Source organism: Agelaius phoeniceus, chromosome 7, assembly GCF_051311805.1.
Source record: "Agelaius phoeniceus isolate bAgePho1 chromosome 7, bAgePho1.hap1, whole genome shotgun sequence".
NCBI classification, from domain to species: Eukaryota; Metazoa; Chordata; class Aves; order Passeriformes; family Icteridae; genus Agelaius; species Agelaius phoeniceus.
This window is the reverse complement of record NC_135271.1, coordinates 12,617,462-12,632,999: the sequence shown is the minus strand read 5'-3', so window position 1 is coordinate 12,632,999 and position 15,538 is coordinate 12,617,462. Positions and strand designations below refer to the sequence as shown.

General features: G+C 48.3%; 1 protein-coding gene across 11 annotated transcripts in view; it reads left to right on the top strand.

Moving 5' to 3' along the window:
- The window catches only part of HDAC4 (histone deacetylase 4), a 183,526-nt gene that overhangs the window by 106,304 nt on the left and 61,684 nt on the right, over window positions 1–15,538 (top strand). For 7 of the 11 annotated variants that reach the window (XM_077180995.1, XM_077180996.1, XM_077180997.1 and 4 more), the window contains 3 exons: window positions 2,811–2,961; window positions 5,867–5,987; window positions 11,012–11,133. In XM_077180995.1, coding sequence (XP_077037110.1) covers window positions 2,811–2,961; window positions 5,867–5,987; window positions 11,012–11,133 — 394 coding nt within the window. The remainder of the gene's footprint in view (window positions 1–2,810; window positions 2,962–5,866; window positions 5,988–11,011; window positions 11,134–15,538) is intronic. The other 4 variants (XM_077180992.1, XM_077180989.1, XM_077180994.1 and 1 more) reach the window with 2 other exon arrangements.

The following is a 15,538-nucleotide window of genomic DNA, read 5'->3' as shown; positions in this document are numbered from 1 at the left end:
GTTCATTTGCATACTTTCCATGGCGAGGTTCTCAAAGCCCACCATGTGGTGGACTTGTTGGAAGTCGGGAAAGAGACTCTTTCCCCAAATGGAGACGTGTTAGTAGAAGCTGCTGCTTAATTAGAAAACAAAAATAGCTGGTTTCCTCTATTTTTTTCCTCCTTTTCTAGGTTTTTTTTTTTTTTTCAGTGTGGATTTTTGGTTGTTTACATATAATTCAATAGAATTAGGAGGGGAAGCATAGGTGCAGTCACTGCAAAATAACTGGATTGCTGGTGTTTTACAACAGCCTGCCTGCTTGGAACAGGCAGCAGCAGGGATTCCTCCATGGAGAGTTTCCAGCAGATAGCCAGGCAGATTGTAAATACCTCTTAGATTGTTGGGTTTTTTTCCCATCTTTATATAGAATAGTGTGATTTTATTTGTATTTATTGTGCATTCATTGGGGGGTGCAAAGGTGCAATGCCACAAATTAATCAGAGGAGCCTGGAATATCCAGAGCTGGAAGGGGCTCACGAGGATCATCAAGTCCAACTCCTGGCCCTGCACAGGACACCCAAAGAATCTCAGCTAAAGGGATTAAAAGGAAAATGTGCTCAAGGAGAAGAAAAAACCTTGGAGTGGCAGTCTCATGTACGCAGGAGCTGGCAGGGTTTGGAGAAGGATGGATTGAGATGTTCTTGGAGAGAGCAGATTCCCTGTCTCAACAGCCACGGCTTGGGCCCTGCCCACAGCAGGGGCTTGGAACGGGCTGATGATCTTTAGGGTCCCTTCCAACCCAAAGCATTCCACAATTCCGTGCTCCCGCTCCCTGTGTGCCTCGGGGCCTTGCGGGAGCCGTGGGTGGTATCCGAGCACAGGCCCCCATTAAGCACAGCCCTGGAGAGGCCGGGCCTTTGGGGCTGGAGCCTGCCAGCTCCGATCAATCCCTTGGTTTATGAGCTGCCAACGTAAAGAGTGCGGGGTGGGCGCCCTGCTCCGGAGGCTCCGGAGGCTCCGCTGGGCCCCGCCATTCCAGGCCTGTGGGGGAGGCCCAGGAGTGGCCTGCGCCTCGCTGAGCAGGGTGCAGATCCAACTGCAAGATGGGAAATCATCCTTTGGGCTCTGCTTTTGAAGAAAAAGCAGTTTTTACCCCACAGAGATCCCTTCGTTCCTCTCCCACAGCTGGGATGTGCTGTTTGTACACCTGCTTTTCCACAGCCTCGCAGGACACGGGGTGTGCCCTCACACAGTGCATGAAACTGCTGCCCTCAGTCCCGTGGGAATCCTCCCTCACCCAAACAGGGAGCTCTGCCCTGGGAGAATCCCCCCCTCTGCACCCAAATGGGAATCTCTGCCCTGGGAGAATCCCCTCTGCACCCAGACAGGGAGCTCTGGGCTGGGAGAATCCCCTCTGCACCCAGACAGGGAGCTCTGGGCTGGGAGAATCCCCTCTGCACCCAGACAGGGAGCTCTGGGCTAGGAGAATCCCCTCTGCACCCAAACAGGGAGCTCTGCCCTGGGAGAATCCCCCCCTCTGCACCCAAATGGGAATCTCTGCCCTGGGAGAATCCCCTCTGCACCCAGACAGGGAGCTCTGGGCTGGGAGAATCCCCTCTGCACCCAGACAGGGAGAACTGCCCTGGGAGAATCCCCTCTGCACCCAGACAGGGAGCTCTGGGCTGGGAGAATCCCCTCTGCACCCAAACAGGGAGCTCTGGGCTGGGAGAATCCCCCCCTCTGCACCCAAATGGGAATCTCTGCCCTGGGAGAATCCCCTCTGCACCCAGACAGGGAGCTCTGGGCTGGGAGAATCCCCTCTGCACCCAGACAGGGAGCTCTGCCCTGGGGGAATCCCCTCTGCACCCAGACAGGGAGCTCTGGGCTGGGAGAATCCCCTCTGCACCCAAACAGGGAGCTCTGGGCTGGGAGAATCCCCCCCTCTGCACCCAAATGGGAATCTCTGCCCTGGGAGAATCCCCTCTGCACCCAGACAGGGAGCTCTGCCCTGGGAAAATCCTCTCTGCACCCAAATGGGAATCTCTGGGCTGGGAGAATCCCCTCTGCACCCAGACAGGGAGCTCTGCCCTGGGAGAATCCCCCCCTCTGCACCCAAATGGGAATCTCTGGGCTGGGAGAATCCCCTCTGCAGCCAAACAGGGAATTCTGGGCTGGGGGATGCACCCCAAATTTCCCCAGAGGTTGGTGGGGACACTGACACCTGCCAGCTGCTGGAACTTGGGGAGCCCAGGGGGAATTTGCACTGGGGCTGGAGCATTTGGTGCTTCCAGACTTGCATGTCCCATCTGATGCAAGCTTTGCAAATAATTACCTTAATTAGACATCCATGTCTCCTGATTATTCCCATGAATATGGGTGAGTTGAGAGGGCCAGGGAAAATCCTTCCTGGAGAAATTGTTGGGATAATGATTTCTTTTATCTATTGGAGCAATTATTTTTATAATTAATCATGGAATCTCTGTGTGGTTTGAGTTAGATGGAACATTAAATTCCATCTCGTTCCACCCTGTCATGGGCAGGGACACCTTCCACTTACCCAGGTTGCTCCAAGCCCCATCTAGCCTTGCCTGGAACACTTCCAAGGATGGGGCAGCCACAACTTCTACAATTTCTCTGTGCAACAAATAATTTTGAGGGTGCCCTAGTGGGGTTTTATTTAAAATCAGGGGATGGAGATGAAAGGAGGCCCGTGCTTGTCCTTCATACCCTGAATGAAGCACTGTTACTGTCACCTGCCTGCAGGCTCTGCTTTGCCTCTGGGAAGGCCCATGGTGTTAATCTGCTCCTTTTCCCTGTTCCCTTCTCCGCAGCAGCAGCAGGAGATGCTGGCCATGAAGCATCAGCAGGAGCTCTTGGAGCACCAGAGGAAGTTGGAACAGCACCGGCAGGAGCAGGAGCTGGAGAAGCAGCACCGAGAGCAGAAACTGCAGCAGCTGAAAAACAAAGAGAAAGGGAAAGAGAGTAAGTGGCCAGAGCACCACTGCTTCGGGTGGTGACAGGCAGATGGGGGCATGAAGGAGCCTCAGAAAGCTGGAGGAACCTCCTTGAGGGCACAGGGAATTGAGGGGAAGAGAGAAATGCGTTTCTCTGCTTTATCATCTTCATTTTTGTCTCACTAAATGCCATTTTAGCATTTTTCTAAAGGAAGCGTATCCTCTCTTCCCTTGATTTAACATTTTTTGAAGTATTTTTGGCAGCATTCCTAATGGAGGCAGAATATTAAGCCCATAAAATACACCAGATGCACGCTGCACTCCTTTTCTCTTTCTGCTGCTCTGAATTTCACTCTTTTTAAGACATAGTCGAGTTCACAGCTCTCCCCTTTTTGAAGCATTTCCATTCATGAGGGGATGTTTTTCAGGAGGTTACAGCTTGTGGGTGCCTTCCCCACTCTGTGTCATTATGCACTTGAGGAGATCATTGTGGCCTCACAATGTCCCTTATCAGAGATACTCTGGGCTGCTTGTTTGGGCTTTTTCTGCAAGTGAATGGAGGGAAAAGTACCTCCAAATACCAAAATACCAAGTTGTGCCATCAACTCCTCAGGTCTGGTTTCAGATGGGAAAAGTGGTGGAAGGAAGATGGGATGCTGGCTGGGAACTGGGAATAAGATAAAGCTCCAGGAACTTTTTCAGTAAGATAAAACTGGGGTCTGGGAGACCTTTTTAAGTGCTAGAAAGACCAGAGGTTCAGAATCCCTAAGCATTTCCACTTCCCCCTGCTGCTCCCATCAGCTATTGCTGTTGGACCCATGTTTTGCTGGGCCTCTCCTTGGAACCAATACCTGGCCATTCTCATTAAAGTAATCTGGAAAGAAATTAAAACGCCTGAATCTCTGGAAAATGGAAGCAAAGCATCTTTTGGGTGAAACACAGAGGTGTAGAGGAAAAAACCCAGAATTTGGGGATGTTAAGTTGAAGATCCTGTTCCCATGACTACAGTTTTATTTTTAAGTTACTTTTTATTTAAGAAGTTCTGTGGTGTAGAATCATTATCGCACCTCAGTGCTTAAGGATACTTAAGTTATTTTTCTCACATCACAAAATTTGGCAAAGAGAAGCTAAAATTGTCCTGATCTGAAATATGAAGAGAGTGTGAGAGAGGTGGAGTTTGTTCTGCTTCCTTTTAACACCTCTGCTCTGGAGCCAGGCTGGGAGAGCTGGGGGTGCTCACCTGGAGAGGAGAAAGCTCCAGGGACACCTCAGAGCCCCTGGCAGGGCCTGAAGGGCTCCAGGAGAGCTGCAGAGGGACTGGGGACAAGGCATAGAGGGACAGAACACAGGGAATGGCTCCCACTGCCAGAGGGCAGGGCTGGATCGGATATTGGGAATTAGGAATTGTTCCCTGGGAGGGTGGGCAGGCTCTGGCACAGGGTGCCCAGATCAGCTGTGGCTGCCCCTGGATCCCTGGAAGTGCCCAAGGCCAGGTTGGACATTGGGGCTGGGAGCAGCCTGGGATAGTGGAAGAGTTGAAATTAGATGTCCGTAGGGTTCCTCCCCCTCCAAAGCTCCCTGAGGTTCTATGATATCTTTCAGCTTCCAGTAAAGGAGGTAAACCTTAAACTCTGAAAATACTGAACTTCAAGTCCTCTAAGTAGCAGGTTTATGGCAACCTGACAGAACACAGCCAGGTTTGAGTGTTCTAAGGATGCTAATGGATCAAGGATGACACGTTTTGGAGGGAGAAGGCTTTCAAGCATGGATTTGTCACTCCTTCTACTACTCAGGAATTTATCTCCAGCTCTTCGCTTGAACTTTCCACCAAACTGGTGTTGTGGAGCTGGTGAGAAATGCAGCGCTCCAAAAAAAAGGAATTTTCTCACTTTGGTGTTTGAACCATTTTACAGCTCCAGGCAGAGCCTTGTGGGAATGCTGCAGCTCCCTGCTCTTGGAGAAAGCCCAGGAATTGTTCTCCCAGCATGTCAAACATCACCTCATTGACCAGGGCGCAGGACACGAGAACATGGCAGGGTGATCTTTTAGTTCTTGTTCCTAGCAGAGCCAGCAGCTTCCCTGGCCTTTCCCTTTCCTCCCAGCCCAGATATTTTCCGTTGGAGCTCCTGCCTTACGCCACAGTGGGGATGAACCATCATTTTCCACGTGTCCCCTTGCCAAACTTGGAATGCATTGCTCCGTCAGGAGCTCTGCCTGGGAGTCTGGGCTGTCAACCCGATGATCACTGGGATCCATCATGGCAGGGGAACAGCCTGCTCTCCATTGTGCAGGAAATCATGATTAGGGATTACACAGTTGACATTTTAGCTCTGCAGAATGACTGACTCCCTGTCTTTAAGGTTTTGTTTTTTTTAAATGGTAGGTTTTCTATCTGAAGCCAGAGATCCACGCGCTTGTAAATGAAGCTAAATGTTACGTTGGTCATGGTGTGCACAGAGATTGGGAACAAAGAGGTCCCTGTTTACAGGATTTTCAAGACAAAACCTACACATGAGCCACTGGGATCATTCCCCTTCTGCTTTTAGATGTGACATTTAACAACTTGAGGGTGCACAAGACCCCTTTTCTTAAAAAACCTTGGTTCAAAGAGAGCTGGGATACCCCGGACAAGTGCTTTATTCTGAGTGTGCTTCTCTGCAAGTGTAATATCCTCTTCTGGTGAAATAAACCCAATTTCATCTGTGTTTTCAAACATAACTTGTGAATCTATGCCAAGCTAAAGGGATAAAAAGGGAGAGCTCCTTACTGGAGGTGCTTTGTTCTTCTCTCTTTGAAAGCAAAGTTCTTTTTTTTTTTTTTTTTGGACTGGAAATGAAAGATTTGATTTGGGATCTATTTTAGAAATTTAAAATGCCTTCAAGTACGCGAATTGATTTAACAACCTTTTTTAAATGTTTGTTTTGTAATTGCAGGTGCAGTGGCAAGCACAGAAGTGAAGATGAAGTTGCAGGAATTCGTGTTGAACAAGAAGAAGGCTCTGGCCCACCGGAATCTCAACCACTGCATATCCAGCGACCCTCGCTTCTGGTACGGGTAAGTGGTGCTGGGCTCTCTGCAGGGCTCAGCCAGTGCCACCTTTGTCCCCAGTTCCCTGAGGGAATACACCTGATGTGCTTGTGGGATGAGCCAGAGCAGTGGCAGGATCCCTGTGCATTCCCAAAATGCCTTTTCCAGAGGGTTCCAGTGTGAGTGGTTTTCGTGTCTGCTGTGATGGTGTCACGGTGCTCTGTGTGTAGAGAAAGGTCTTTGTGTCATCTGTAAACCACAATTATTCAAACTCACAAGTCCTACAGTCAGACATCAGCTTTTATAAGTCCTCCAGCTTTTCACCCAGGATTTGATCCCACCTGCTGTTATAAAACTTGAACTTTAGTCAAATGAGATATAGTTTTTTATGTTCAGCAGCTGGAATCTGATGATCTTTGTGGGTCCCTTCCAACTCAGGATATTCTATGATTCAGTGAATTCCTGCAGCTCAGGATACTTAAGCCTTGCATTCTAAAACTTTTAACACTTACTGCTATTCTTAAGCTCTCAGACTTGGAAGTTTTGTTTACTTGGCTCTTACTGGAAACATCCAGTGGATCCAGTCTGTACTTCTAATTACAACTGCCCCAACATCTCTGTTTTCAACTGCAGGTCTCCAGTTTCAATTTCAGAAATCAACTTTTTCATTGTACTAAAGACAGTTAGAAATTTGATGTGACTTGGAAGTTTCCACTGCTATGATTTTGTCACTGTCTTCGTTAAATAAAAAGCCAAAGTGCTTTGGATGTTTGCTTTAGTGACCTCAAAATTCATGAAATTTTGACTTACAAAAGTAATTTCATATTGCCATGAAATTAATGTTCAAGCTGAAGTACTGACAGTGTTTTAAGTCTTAAGAAATGAACGTGTGTAGAGGGAGGATGAGGTCATAGCCAGAAGATGTTTCCAAATTCCAGAAACTGAGCTGCAATGAAATTTGAAAGCTATCCCAGCTCTGAGCCAGGACAGAAATGCTGATGTGGAGTTGGCAGAAGAATTCAGATGTTATTGGAGGCAAAGTGAGATTGAGCAGCTTTAATACATCTCTGAAAATCTAATCTGAGACTTGGGGATTTCATTAAAGGTGGTTGAAGACTCTGAGCCTCCATTTCTTAAAGGGATGGTTAAAATAACAGTTAATGCAGGAGTGGTGCAAGGTCAGTTAGAATTTCAGGGTGCCCAGAGCAGCTGTGGCTGCCTCTGGATCCTTGGAAGTGTCCCAGGCCAGGCTGGACACTGGGGCTTGGAGCAGCCTGGGATAGTGGAGGGTGTCCCTGCCCATGGCAGGGGGAGGAATGAGATGAGCTTTAAATCCCTTCCCTTCCAAACCATCTTGGCATTCTCTGTGATGCAAGGCCAGGGCTGCTGCAGGTTTTTAGCCACATCATGTTTGGTGTTTCAGGACGTTGCCTCAGCTGATGCTGAGAACTTTCTGAGCACCAAAGTGGGGTTTGGGTTTGTTGTGGCACTGAGGCATCCTAACAGCCCTTCCCTGTGAAGCTCCAGGGATGCCAACAGGCAGAGACAACACAAACCACTGCACAAAGATTTCAGGTCATACCATCCCCTCATTTTCCATCTGTTCTGTGGTGGGGTGAGGATTGTTATTCTGGATTCTAACCCAAGATGGACAAAGCCTTGGGGCTTCACAGCTCTTTCTCAGTGCTGAATTGTCCTGCTGAGCCCTCAAGGAGGGCAGATGGCAGCAGCACAGGATTTTTTAAATGCATCCTTCACTCGTTCAGGCAGAAGTTGAGGATTTTTTTCCTTTCCATTCTATTAAAAAAATAATATATTTTTTTTCAAAAGGAGAACCAACCTTTAAATTCCTGCCATATTAGTATTTATTTATATGGCATCTCATAGGTTACCAGCTGAGCTCTGGAGGCACTCCTGTCCCCACATAGCTGTGCTGTGATGCAGTTGGGTGGTGGCTGGGTTGAGCACACACGAGCAGGGCTCACAGGAGATCCACTCCATGCTCCCACTGTGAGCAGGCCAGGCCATTAAGTGCTAACAGATGCTGGGAGAGCCTCTCGAAGCAACAAGCCTGCTTTTAAGCATTTCCCTTGGTCTTATTAAGGTTTGTGAATTCCTTTTGGGTTTTTTTTTTAAATGGAAAGCATTGCTTAGGAAAAAAAACAAAAAGTCTCTTAAGGGTATTGAGCACCATGATGGTCTGACATCAGTGGCTGGGACAGGAAAAATGTTCTGCTGGCATGGAATCACAGAGGTATTAGAGCTGCAAGAGACCTCTAGGATGATGTCCCAGCCCTGGAAATGCTCAAGGCCAGGTTGGACAGGGCTTGGAGCAACCTGGGAAGGTGGAAAGGGGTGAACTCTGTGGTCTTTAACCTCTGTTCCAGCCCAAACCACTCTGGGGTTTTGTGATAGGCAGCAGCAGAGGAGGTTCTTGGGAACTGCATTGTCAGACTGTCCCTGCCCTTGATCCTGAACCCACTGGGCAGCCTGGCTCCCAGGAGTTTCTGCTCTCTGTGATGTCCCTGGGAAGCTGTCAGCAGTGCTTGGGAAGCAGCCACTCCATGTGCTAGCAGCCATGGAAGGGAGTTTAACTGAGTGTTTGCATGGTGTGGAGGTGGAGAGATACAATTGCACTTGAAATTGCACATTAAATTATACATTGAATGATCCCAACATCCACAGGTGTGAACACAAAACATTCCAGCCCAGGTACACATGCCTGAATGTATATTCAGTGCACCTTGCTGAACATGATTGAAGGATGAAATATCAAATCATGGAATTGTTAAAGTTGCAAAAGACTTCCAAGATCATCGCTCCGACCTTTCTGTCTGTGCATGTGGGTGTTTGAAGGAGCTCAGGGAGCAGAGGATGCCTTGGATGAAGGGCTGTGCTTTCAGGAATGTCTGCAGGCTCCATGCAGTGTCCAATTTCCTCTCCTCCCAGAGCTCTGACATTCCTGAAGGGGCATGCAGAGCAGTGCATGCTGCTGGAAGCAGCGTCAGACCCCAGTCCTGGAGCCAGGGAATGTGTTCCTGTTTGCAGAGCTCAATATCTGTCATTCAGCAGCCCTGGAGCACATCTAAACAGGCCCTTTGAATTCCTGCACATTGCCTGACAAAGGGATGAAAATAGCTTCAATGTACTTGATTGTGCTGCTTAGGTCATAATTAAGAAAAAAAAAAAAAAAGAAAAGGAAAGAAAAGGGAGAAAAAAAAAAGTCTGTTGCTCATATAGAGCCAGAAATGTCATTGTGTGACTTGATGGGGCTCAGGGCTCTCAGATCACAGCACCCAGGATTCCTGGGAGTGAAACATCATTCCTGGGAGTGCTGCCTTCCCGTGGAATGAGCAGATCCTGGCAGAAAAAGCTACATCTCTTCCCAGGAGGGATTATTATTTTTTATTTTTCAGTTTGTCTCTGTTTTGATTGCAGGTGAAGATTGAAGTGTGTGTGGGGGCATTCAGGGGTGGGCATGTGGCACAGCATGGGCTGGGTGTGGGAAACACAGCCCTGCAAGAGCCCCAGAAATCATTTTTCTTTATGTGCAGAGAAATCTGGATAATGAAGAGGGAGGGTTGGGAAACCACAGTCATTCATACTTCCATAGAATCCCAGAATGGTTTGGGCTGAAGGGACCCTAAGCCCATCCCATTCCACCCCCTGCCATGGGCAGGGACACCTCCCACTAGAAGGTCTGTGGGAGTAGAAAATGTTGATGTTCAAATAAAATTTGCAGAGGGTTTCTTTTTTTTTTTTTTTTTTGTAATTATGTAGAAAATTCAATGTATTTTCTTAGTATTTTATTAGCCCCTTATTTTTTGAAGGCTTTAACTTGCAGTGGAATTGATGCTCTGGGTCTCAGCAGCCAACTTCTGAGTTGAGCTTGCACTCAAGGGATTAGTGCTGCTCGAGAAATGGCCTGAATTTGTGCAATTTCCACCTGGGAATGGTTCATTTAGGTTCCTTGAAGAACCTTTTGCAGGAGAATATTTTCAGCTTGGTTTTTAGGCAGTACAAAATTTCAAATATTCACTTTTTCTTTTTATTTTTTTTTACAAAATGCTTGCTCTCCATTGTCCTAAATCCTTTAGTATTTAGAAAAAAATATGGAATTTAAATTCTGTTTATTTAAAGTGAAGTTGTGAGAGCCCAGTGAGTGTCACCTGCATGGCTAAATCAGTTGTTCTGCTGATGGAGCTGCTCTGCTGGCTGAAGCCTTCTCCCAGGCTGGTGGAGCTCCTGAGAAACAGCAAAGCTGGGCACAAGTCATTATGCAGGAAAGATGCAGCCAACAAACTGGTAGGAGGCTGAGAAAACTCATTCATTATTTAATATCCTCAGCAAACAGACTGTAATTTACTTCCAGCAGCCTGCTCAAACAAAGCCATAAATTATCAGCTCGGGGAAGTTCAGCTGGAAAGGTGCTGAGTGCTTTGGCCCTGTCTCTGCTGAGCTCCTGGGATGGGAGGACAGGCAGGAGGAAGGGCAGGGGGCCACCTGTGTGCCATGGCTGCTGCTGGCCAGGTGCAATGCTCCAGCCTTGGACTCTCTCTGCTGAGCTGGGGGTTTATTCTGGGGAGGGAAGTGCTTCACTTGTGCTCAAGTTGAGGTCTCACCTGTGCTGAGATTCAGGGAGGTGACTTAGCAAAACCCAGCTCAGGTTACAGTCTTAGAATTTATACTCATGGTATGAGCTAAGCCAAGGTGGAGTCTTACACTGAAAACTAAGTCAATTGCCATTCCTGTATATTGGATTTTAGTGGGTTTTTTTTTGTAGGAGTGCCCAGGAGGAGAAAACCAGGCTTTGGGGATGGTACTTTTGACTGTGCCCTTCCTGGAGGACTCCAAAAGCTGAGCTTAGAAAACTGGATTTACTGAAGGACAGGGCATCCTCTCCTCTCTGCTCCTGGAAAATGGAATCCCTGGGGATTCACAGCTTTTGCCTTTGCCTTTGTCCCCTTCCCCACTCCCTGAGGTGGCAGGCTCGTCCCCTGTGCTTGTCACCAGTGTAAAGCTTGTCCCTTCTTCTCTTTCCTCCTGTGCAGGAAGACCCAGCACAGCTCTCTGGACCAGAGCTCCCCACCCCAAAGCGGCGTCTCCGGCACCTACAACCACCCAGTCCTGGGGATGTACGATTCCAAAGACGACTTCCCACTCAGAAAAACAGGTAGGGCTGCCCTTCCCTGCCCACACTGCCTGTCCCTGCATCATGCTCAGCCCTCTGATCTGATCTTCCTGAAAAAGAAGGGATGCTGCCAAAAGCTGGATTCCAGGCTGTGCTTTGTTTCCCTCGCCATGTGCTCCCCCTTCACCTGTCTCTGTGCTCCCAGTGTTCCAGGGAGCCTGGGGCTGCTCCGGGGTGTGTGAGAGCCACATATTCAAAGTTTGGGAGATGTTTTTCCCAAACCCAAAGCTCTCACAGAGATCTGCGTGTCTCCAGCCCAAGTGTGTTTGCTGAGTGAGAAAAGCCCCAAGAAAAAGTGCATTTCTTGGGGGGATTTGCATTTTATGTGTGAGTTTGTACCTGGGGTATATAAGGGGGTTTGTGCCAGGGCGAGCACCAGGGCTTCCTGCGAGGGTTTGGTTCACACCTAGACAGTTCTCTTTCAGTCTGGCTTCTCCCTGCACGGTGGCTGAGCAGGTCAGTTACTCCTCAAGCCTGTATTATGTAAACCAGGTTGTTTGGCTTGGCTGTGCTCCTCAGCTCTGTAGCACAAGCCTGAGCCAGCACAGCCTGGGCTCCCAACCCGGCCAGTTTAGGGCTGCTGCTGCCTTCGGGGAACAGCTCAGCTGTGAGGGCTCAGCCTTGCTCAGGGAGCACTTCTGCTCACTGGCCCTGCTGGGAATCACTTCAGGACAGCAAAAAAAGCTTCTCTGAAAAGATCACACAATCATTAAGGTTGGAAAAGATCCAAAGATCACCTTCAACTAGCACTGCCAAGGCCGCCTCTAACCCATGGCCCCAAGTGCCACATTCATGGGTTTTTTAAACACTTCCAGTGATGGTGACTGACCACTGCCCTGGACAGCCTGTTCTGATGCCTGACCAGCCTTTCAGTGATGAAGTTTTCCCCTTTTGGAAATGTCTCACTAGGAACTGTAGCACCTGCCCTGCTGGATGGAGTCCCATCTGTGCAGTTGTCTCTGTTCCCCCCTTGGGTTGGTTGCTTGATGAGTAACAAGCACTTCAGCTGCACAGGAACCCAGTCAAAAATTGGCTCCAAGATATGGGTTTTCCCCAGTAAAAGGTGCCCCTGTGGCTTTGGGGCTGTGGCTTTTGGCTGTGCCCTTCCTGGAGGACTCAAAAGCTGAGCTTAGAAAACTGGATTTACTGAAGGACAGGGCATCCTTTCCTCTCTGCTCCTGGAAAATGGAAGAGCTTCCAGGCTGCCCTGGGGCTTCACAGCGTTTCCACACAGGGAAGCATCCCTTGGCACCAAACCTATCACTTAGGGCCTGTGGGCAGCCTGATTCCAAGAGATTTTTAGCTCTTTCCTATGCCTTGTGGTGCCAGGTGATCCCTTCCTACCCTCTTAGCATTACCACAGCAGAAATGGGCTTTGACATGCTCCCAAACTTGCCTGGCTCATCACCTCAGGGCACCTTGTCAGATTGGCTTTGAGCAGCAGTCACCCTTCTTGCTCCCAGTGTCCTGGAAGGGAATTCCTGCAGGAGAAGGAAGACATCTGCACATCTCACCCACCCTGTGCTGCTTCCCAAACTGGGATCTCACCAAAGCTCCTGCTGGGTGAGCTCCTGCTGTCAGACAGGGAGAATTAAGGATGATGAATGGAGCTAATCACATTATTAAAGAGTGCAAGCCACCAAACCCATTGTTGTTTTCCAGCAGGAGGACGTTCAGCTGATTTTTTGGTTTGCCAGAACGCTGGTGCTTGTTCTTTTTGGGCACCAGCACATCAATCTCCTGGGCACTGGTCTGGGATACAAATGAGTTCACTTTTGTGAGGTTCAGGGGAGAATTTTTTTCTATTTTTCATTGTTTTCTTTTATTTTCCTTTCAACGCAACAGCACGTCAGGCTCTGGCACAGCAATATCCTGCAGAATTCCCAGTGCCAAGAATGTTAAGTTGCTTGGAGAAGAAAGGCTCCTGAACAGTCTGGTGTAAACAAAAGGCAGGGAAGGCTGGAGCCCATCCTAAATAAAGTTCTTTATTACGGGTGAGCTTTTCAGATTTTTGGCACCAGCCAAGGCTCTGGCTTTGTGTTGGTAATTTAAAACCGCCATATCGTGTAGTCCAATTTTATTAAATTTGATTAAATATTTGCAGCTCAAATAACAGAACCCATCACAATACAGCTCTGATTACCAGGGCTGGAATCCAACCAGCACCATTGCTGGGGAGAGGGTGGCTTAGGGGGTGGTGGGAAGGCAGTTGGAATTATCATTTCTCCCAGTCTGCAGAGCTGGGAGCGTGTCCTGCAGGTTGAGACATTTTTTGGGAAGAATAAATATTCACCATCCCTAGAAGTGGTCCAGGCCAGGTTGAACAGGGCTTGGAGCACACTGGGATAGAGGAAGGTGTCCCTGCTTGTGGCAAGGGTTGGAACAAGGTGAGCTTTAAGGTCCCTTCAACCCAAACAGTTCCATGATTCCATCAAATTTACCATTTCCCTGCATTTTCGCAACACTCTGTGTCTTTAATCTTATTTCAAGCATCCTGATGGTCACAGGTTATGGGAGAGGGAGGATGTTCAGGAAAGATATCTTCAGAGTGCTTGAAAGCCTTCAGCAGGGGGAAGAGTCAGCTCCTGCAGCGTGCTCCTGATGCCTCCCATGCCCTGAAATCCAGCTCTCTCTCTGGTTTGTTTTCCTAAATTATGCTCCAGTTTCTTGGCTGTTTGTTTTCAGCGTGAAATTGTTTTCCTGGTGCAGTTACTAATTGCTTGAATCCTGTTCTTAGCCTGGCTGGGGGATTGATTTCACTCTGCTCCCTCTCTCTAAGCACTTTGAGGCTCTTCCTTTTTTTCACTGATCTTAGATCAGTTTGGTTGGTGCTGCTGCCTTTGCTGTTAAATACCTGGATTAGCACAAGGATTTTTATTTCCCCTTCTGGGGAGTTTATTTTGTTCTGTGTAGGATTTAATGTCAGAGTTTTATTGACAGTTTTTGAGAGGGGAAATTCTAAGTGACCTCTTCTGCTCCCAGATCAAGGTTGGTGTCTCCCAAACATAATAACATCCATTATGTGCTGCACTGGGATCCTCTAAGGAAAATCTCTGGAGAATCCTTATGGAGTGATTTTAGACTCTGGGTTGGGACAGCCTGTTTTGCTAACCCCAAGAGCTGTTTGTCAACACCTTTCTTGGAGCTGCTGAAGTGGGTTTTAGCAGAGCTTTTCAGTTTTGCATTTCCAAGGAATCCTGTCCTCGTTTTCTCCCCACGAACGAGGTTGTTGATGGCATTCCCTGCTTTCTGAAATTTGAGCAGTGGATGTATTAGAACATGCTGTTACTTAGAAAGCTGACACCACTGCCATCATGAAGATTTAAAGGGAATTATTTCACTTCTTAACATGCTTTTCCTCTTGGACTTGATGATCTTAGAGGGCTTTTCCAACCTAAATGATTCTGTGACTCCATGGTTCTTTTTCCATGCAAAAGAGAGGAGCCTGAGAGAGGAAAGCATCCAGCATCCCATGAGGTTGTTGGTATTGCAGGAAACTGGAGTTGTTTGGGTATTATTTGCAGCTAAGCAGGTGAAATTGGTGTGAACTTGTTGCATTTAGAAAGAAATAAAAGGGAAAATGATAGGATTTGTTAACAATTATAATGCTGCATTTGTCGAGGAAAGCATAATGTCCCTCTGAACTGGTTCTGATTGTTGGAGTGTTTGGAGTGGTTTGTTTTAGGACAAAAGGTTGTTTGGAAGAAAATAGCCTAGTCAGAAACCCTGGTGTAATGTAGGAGTATAATCAGAGGAAATCTTGGAGCTCTGTGTGGCATGGAGTGTCACTGCAGTTCGAGAGCATCTCTGCCTTCCCACCCACATTGTCCTTGCAGCCAGCATGGAAGCCTGGCTTCCCACACACTGAGAGGAGGCCCTGACCCCCAGAGAAATCCCTGCTGGAAAGACTGGAGGATGTCAGTCTGTCTGATCCAAAAATAACACTTAGCTTGGATATTGGGGAAGATTTCTTGCCTGGGAAGGTGCTCAGGCATGGAACAGGCTGCACAGGGCAGGGGTGGAATCACCATCCCTGGAAGTGTTCCAGGATGTGGCACTGGGGGACAGGGTTTGGGGGATGATGGATTGATGGCTGCACTTGGTCATCTCAGAAGTCTTGTCCAGCCGTAACAATTGTGGAATCATGAAGACACCAGAAGAGAAACCTCTTCCAGGAGGAGACCAAACAAAATCTTGTAGTTTAGTGTCACCTTTGGGGGATCCCAGTCACTCAGGGAACCCACCCTCCTCCTCCTTGGTGCTCCCATTCATGGGCAGGGACACCTTCCACTGTCCTAGGCTGCTCCAAGCCCCAGTGTCCAACCTGGCCTTGGGCACTGCCAGGGATGCAGGGGCAGCCACAGCTTCTCAGGGCACCCTGTGCCAG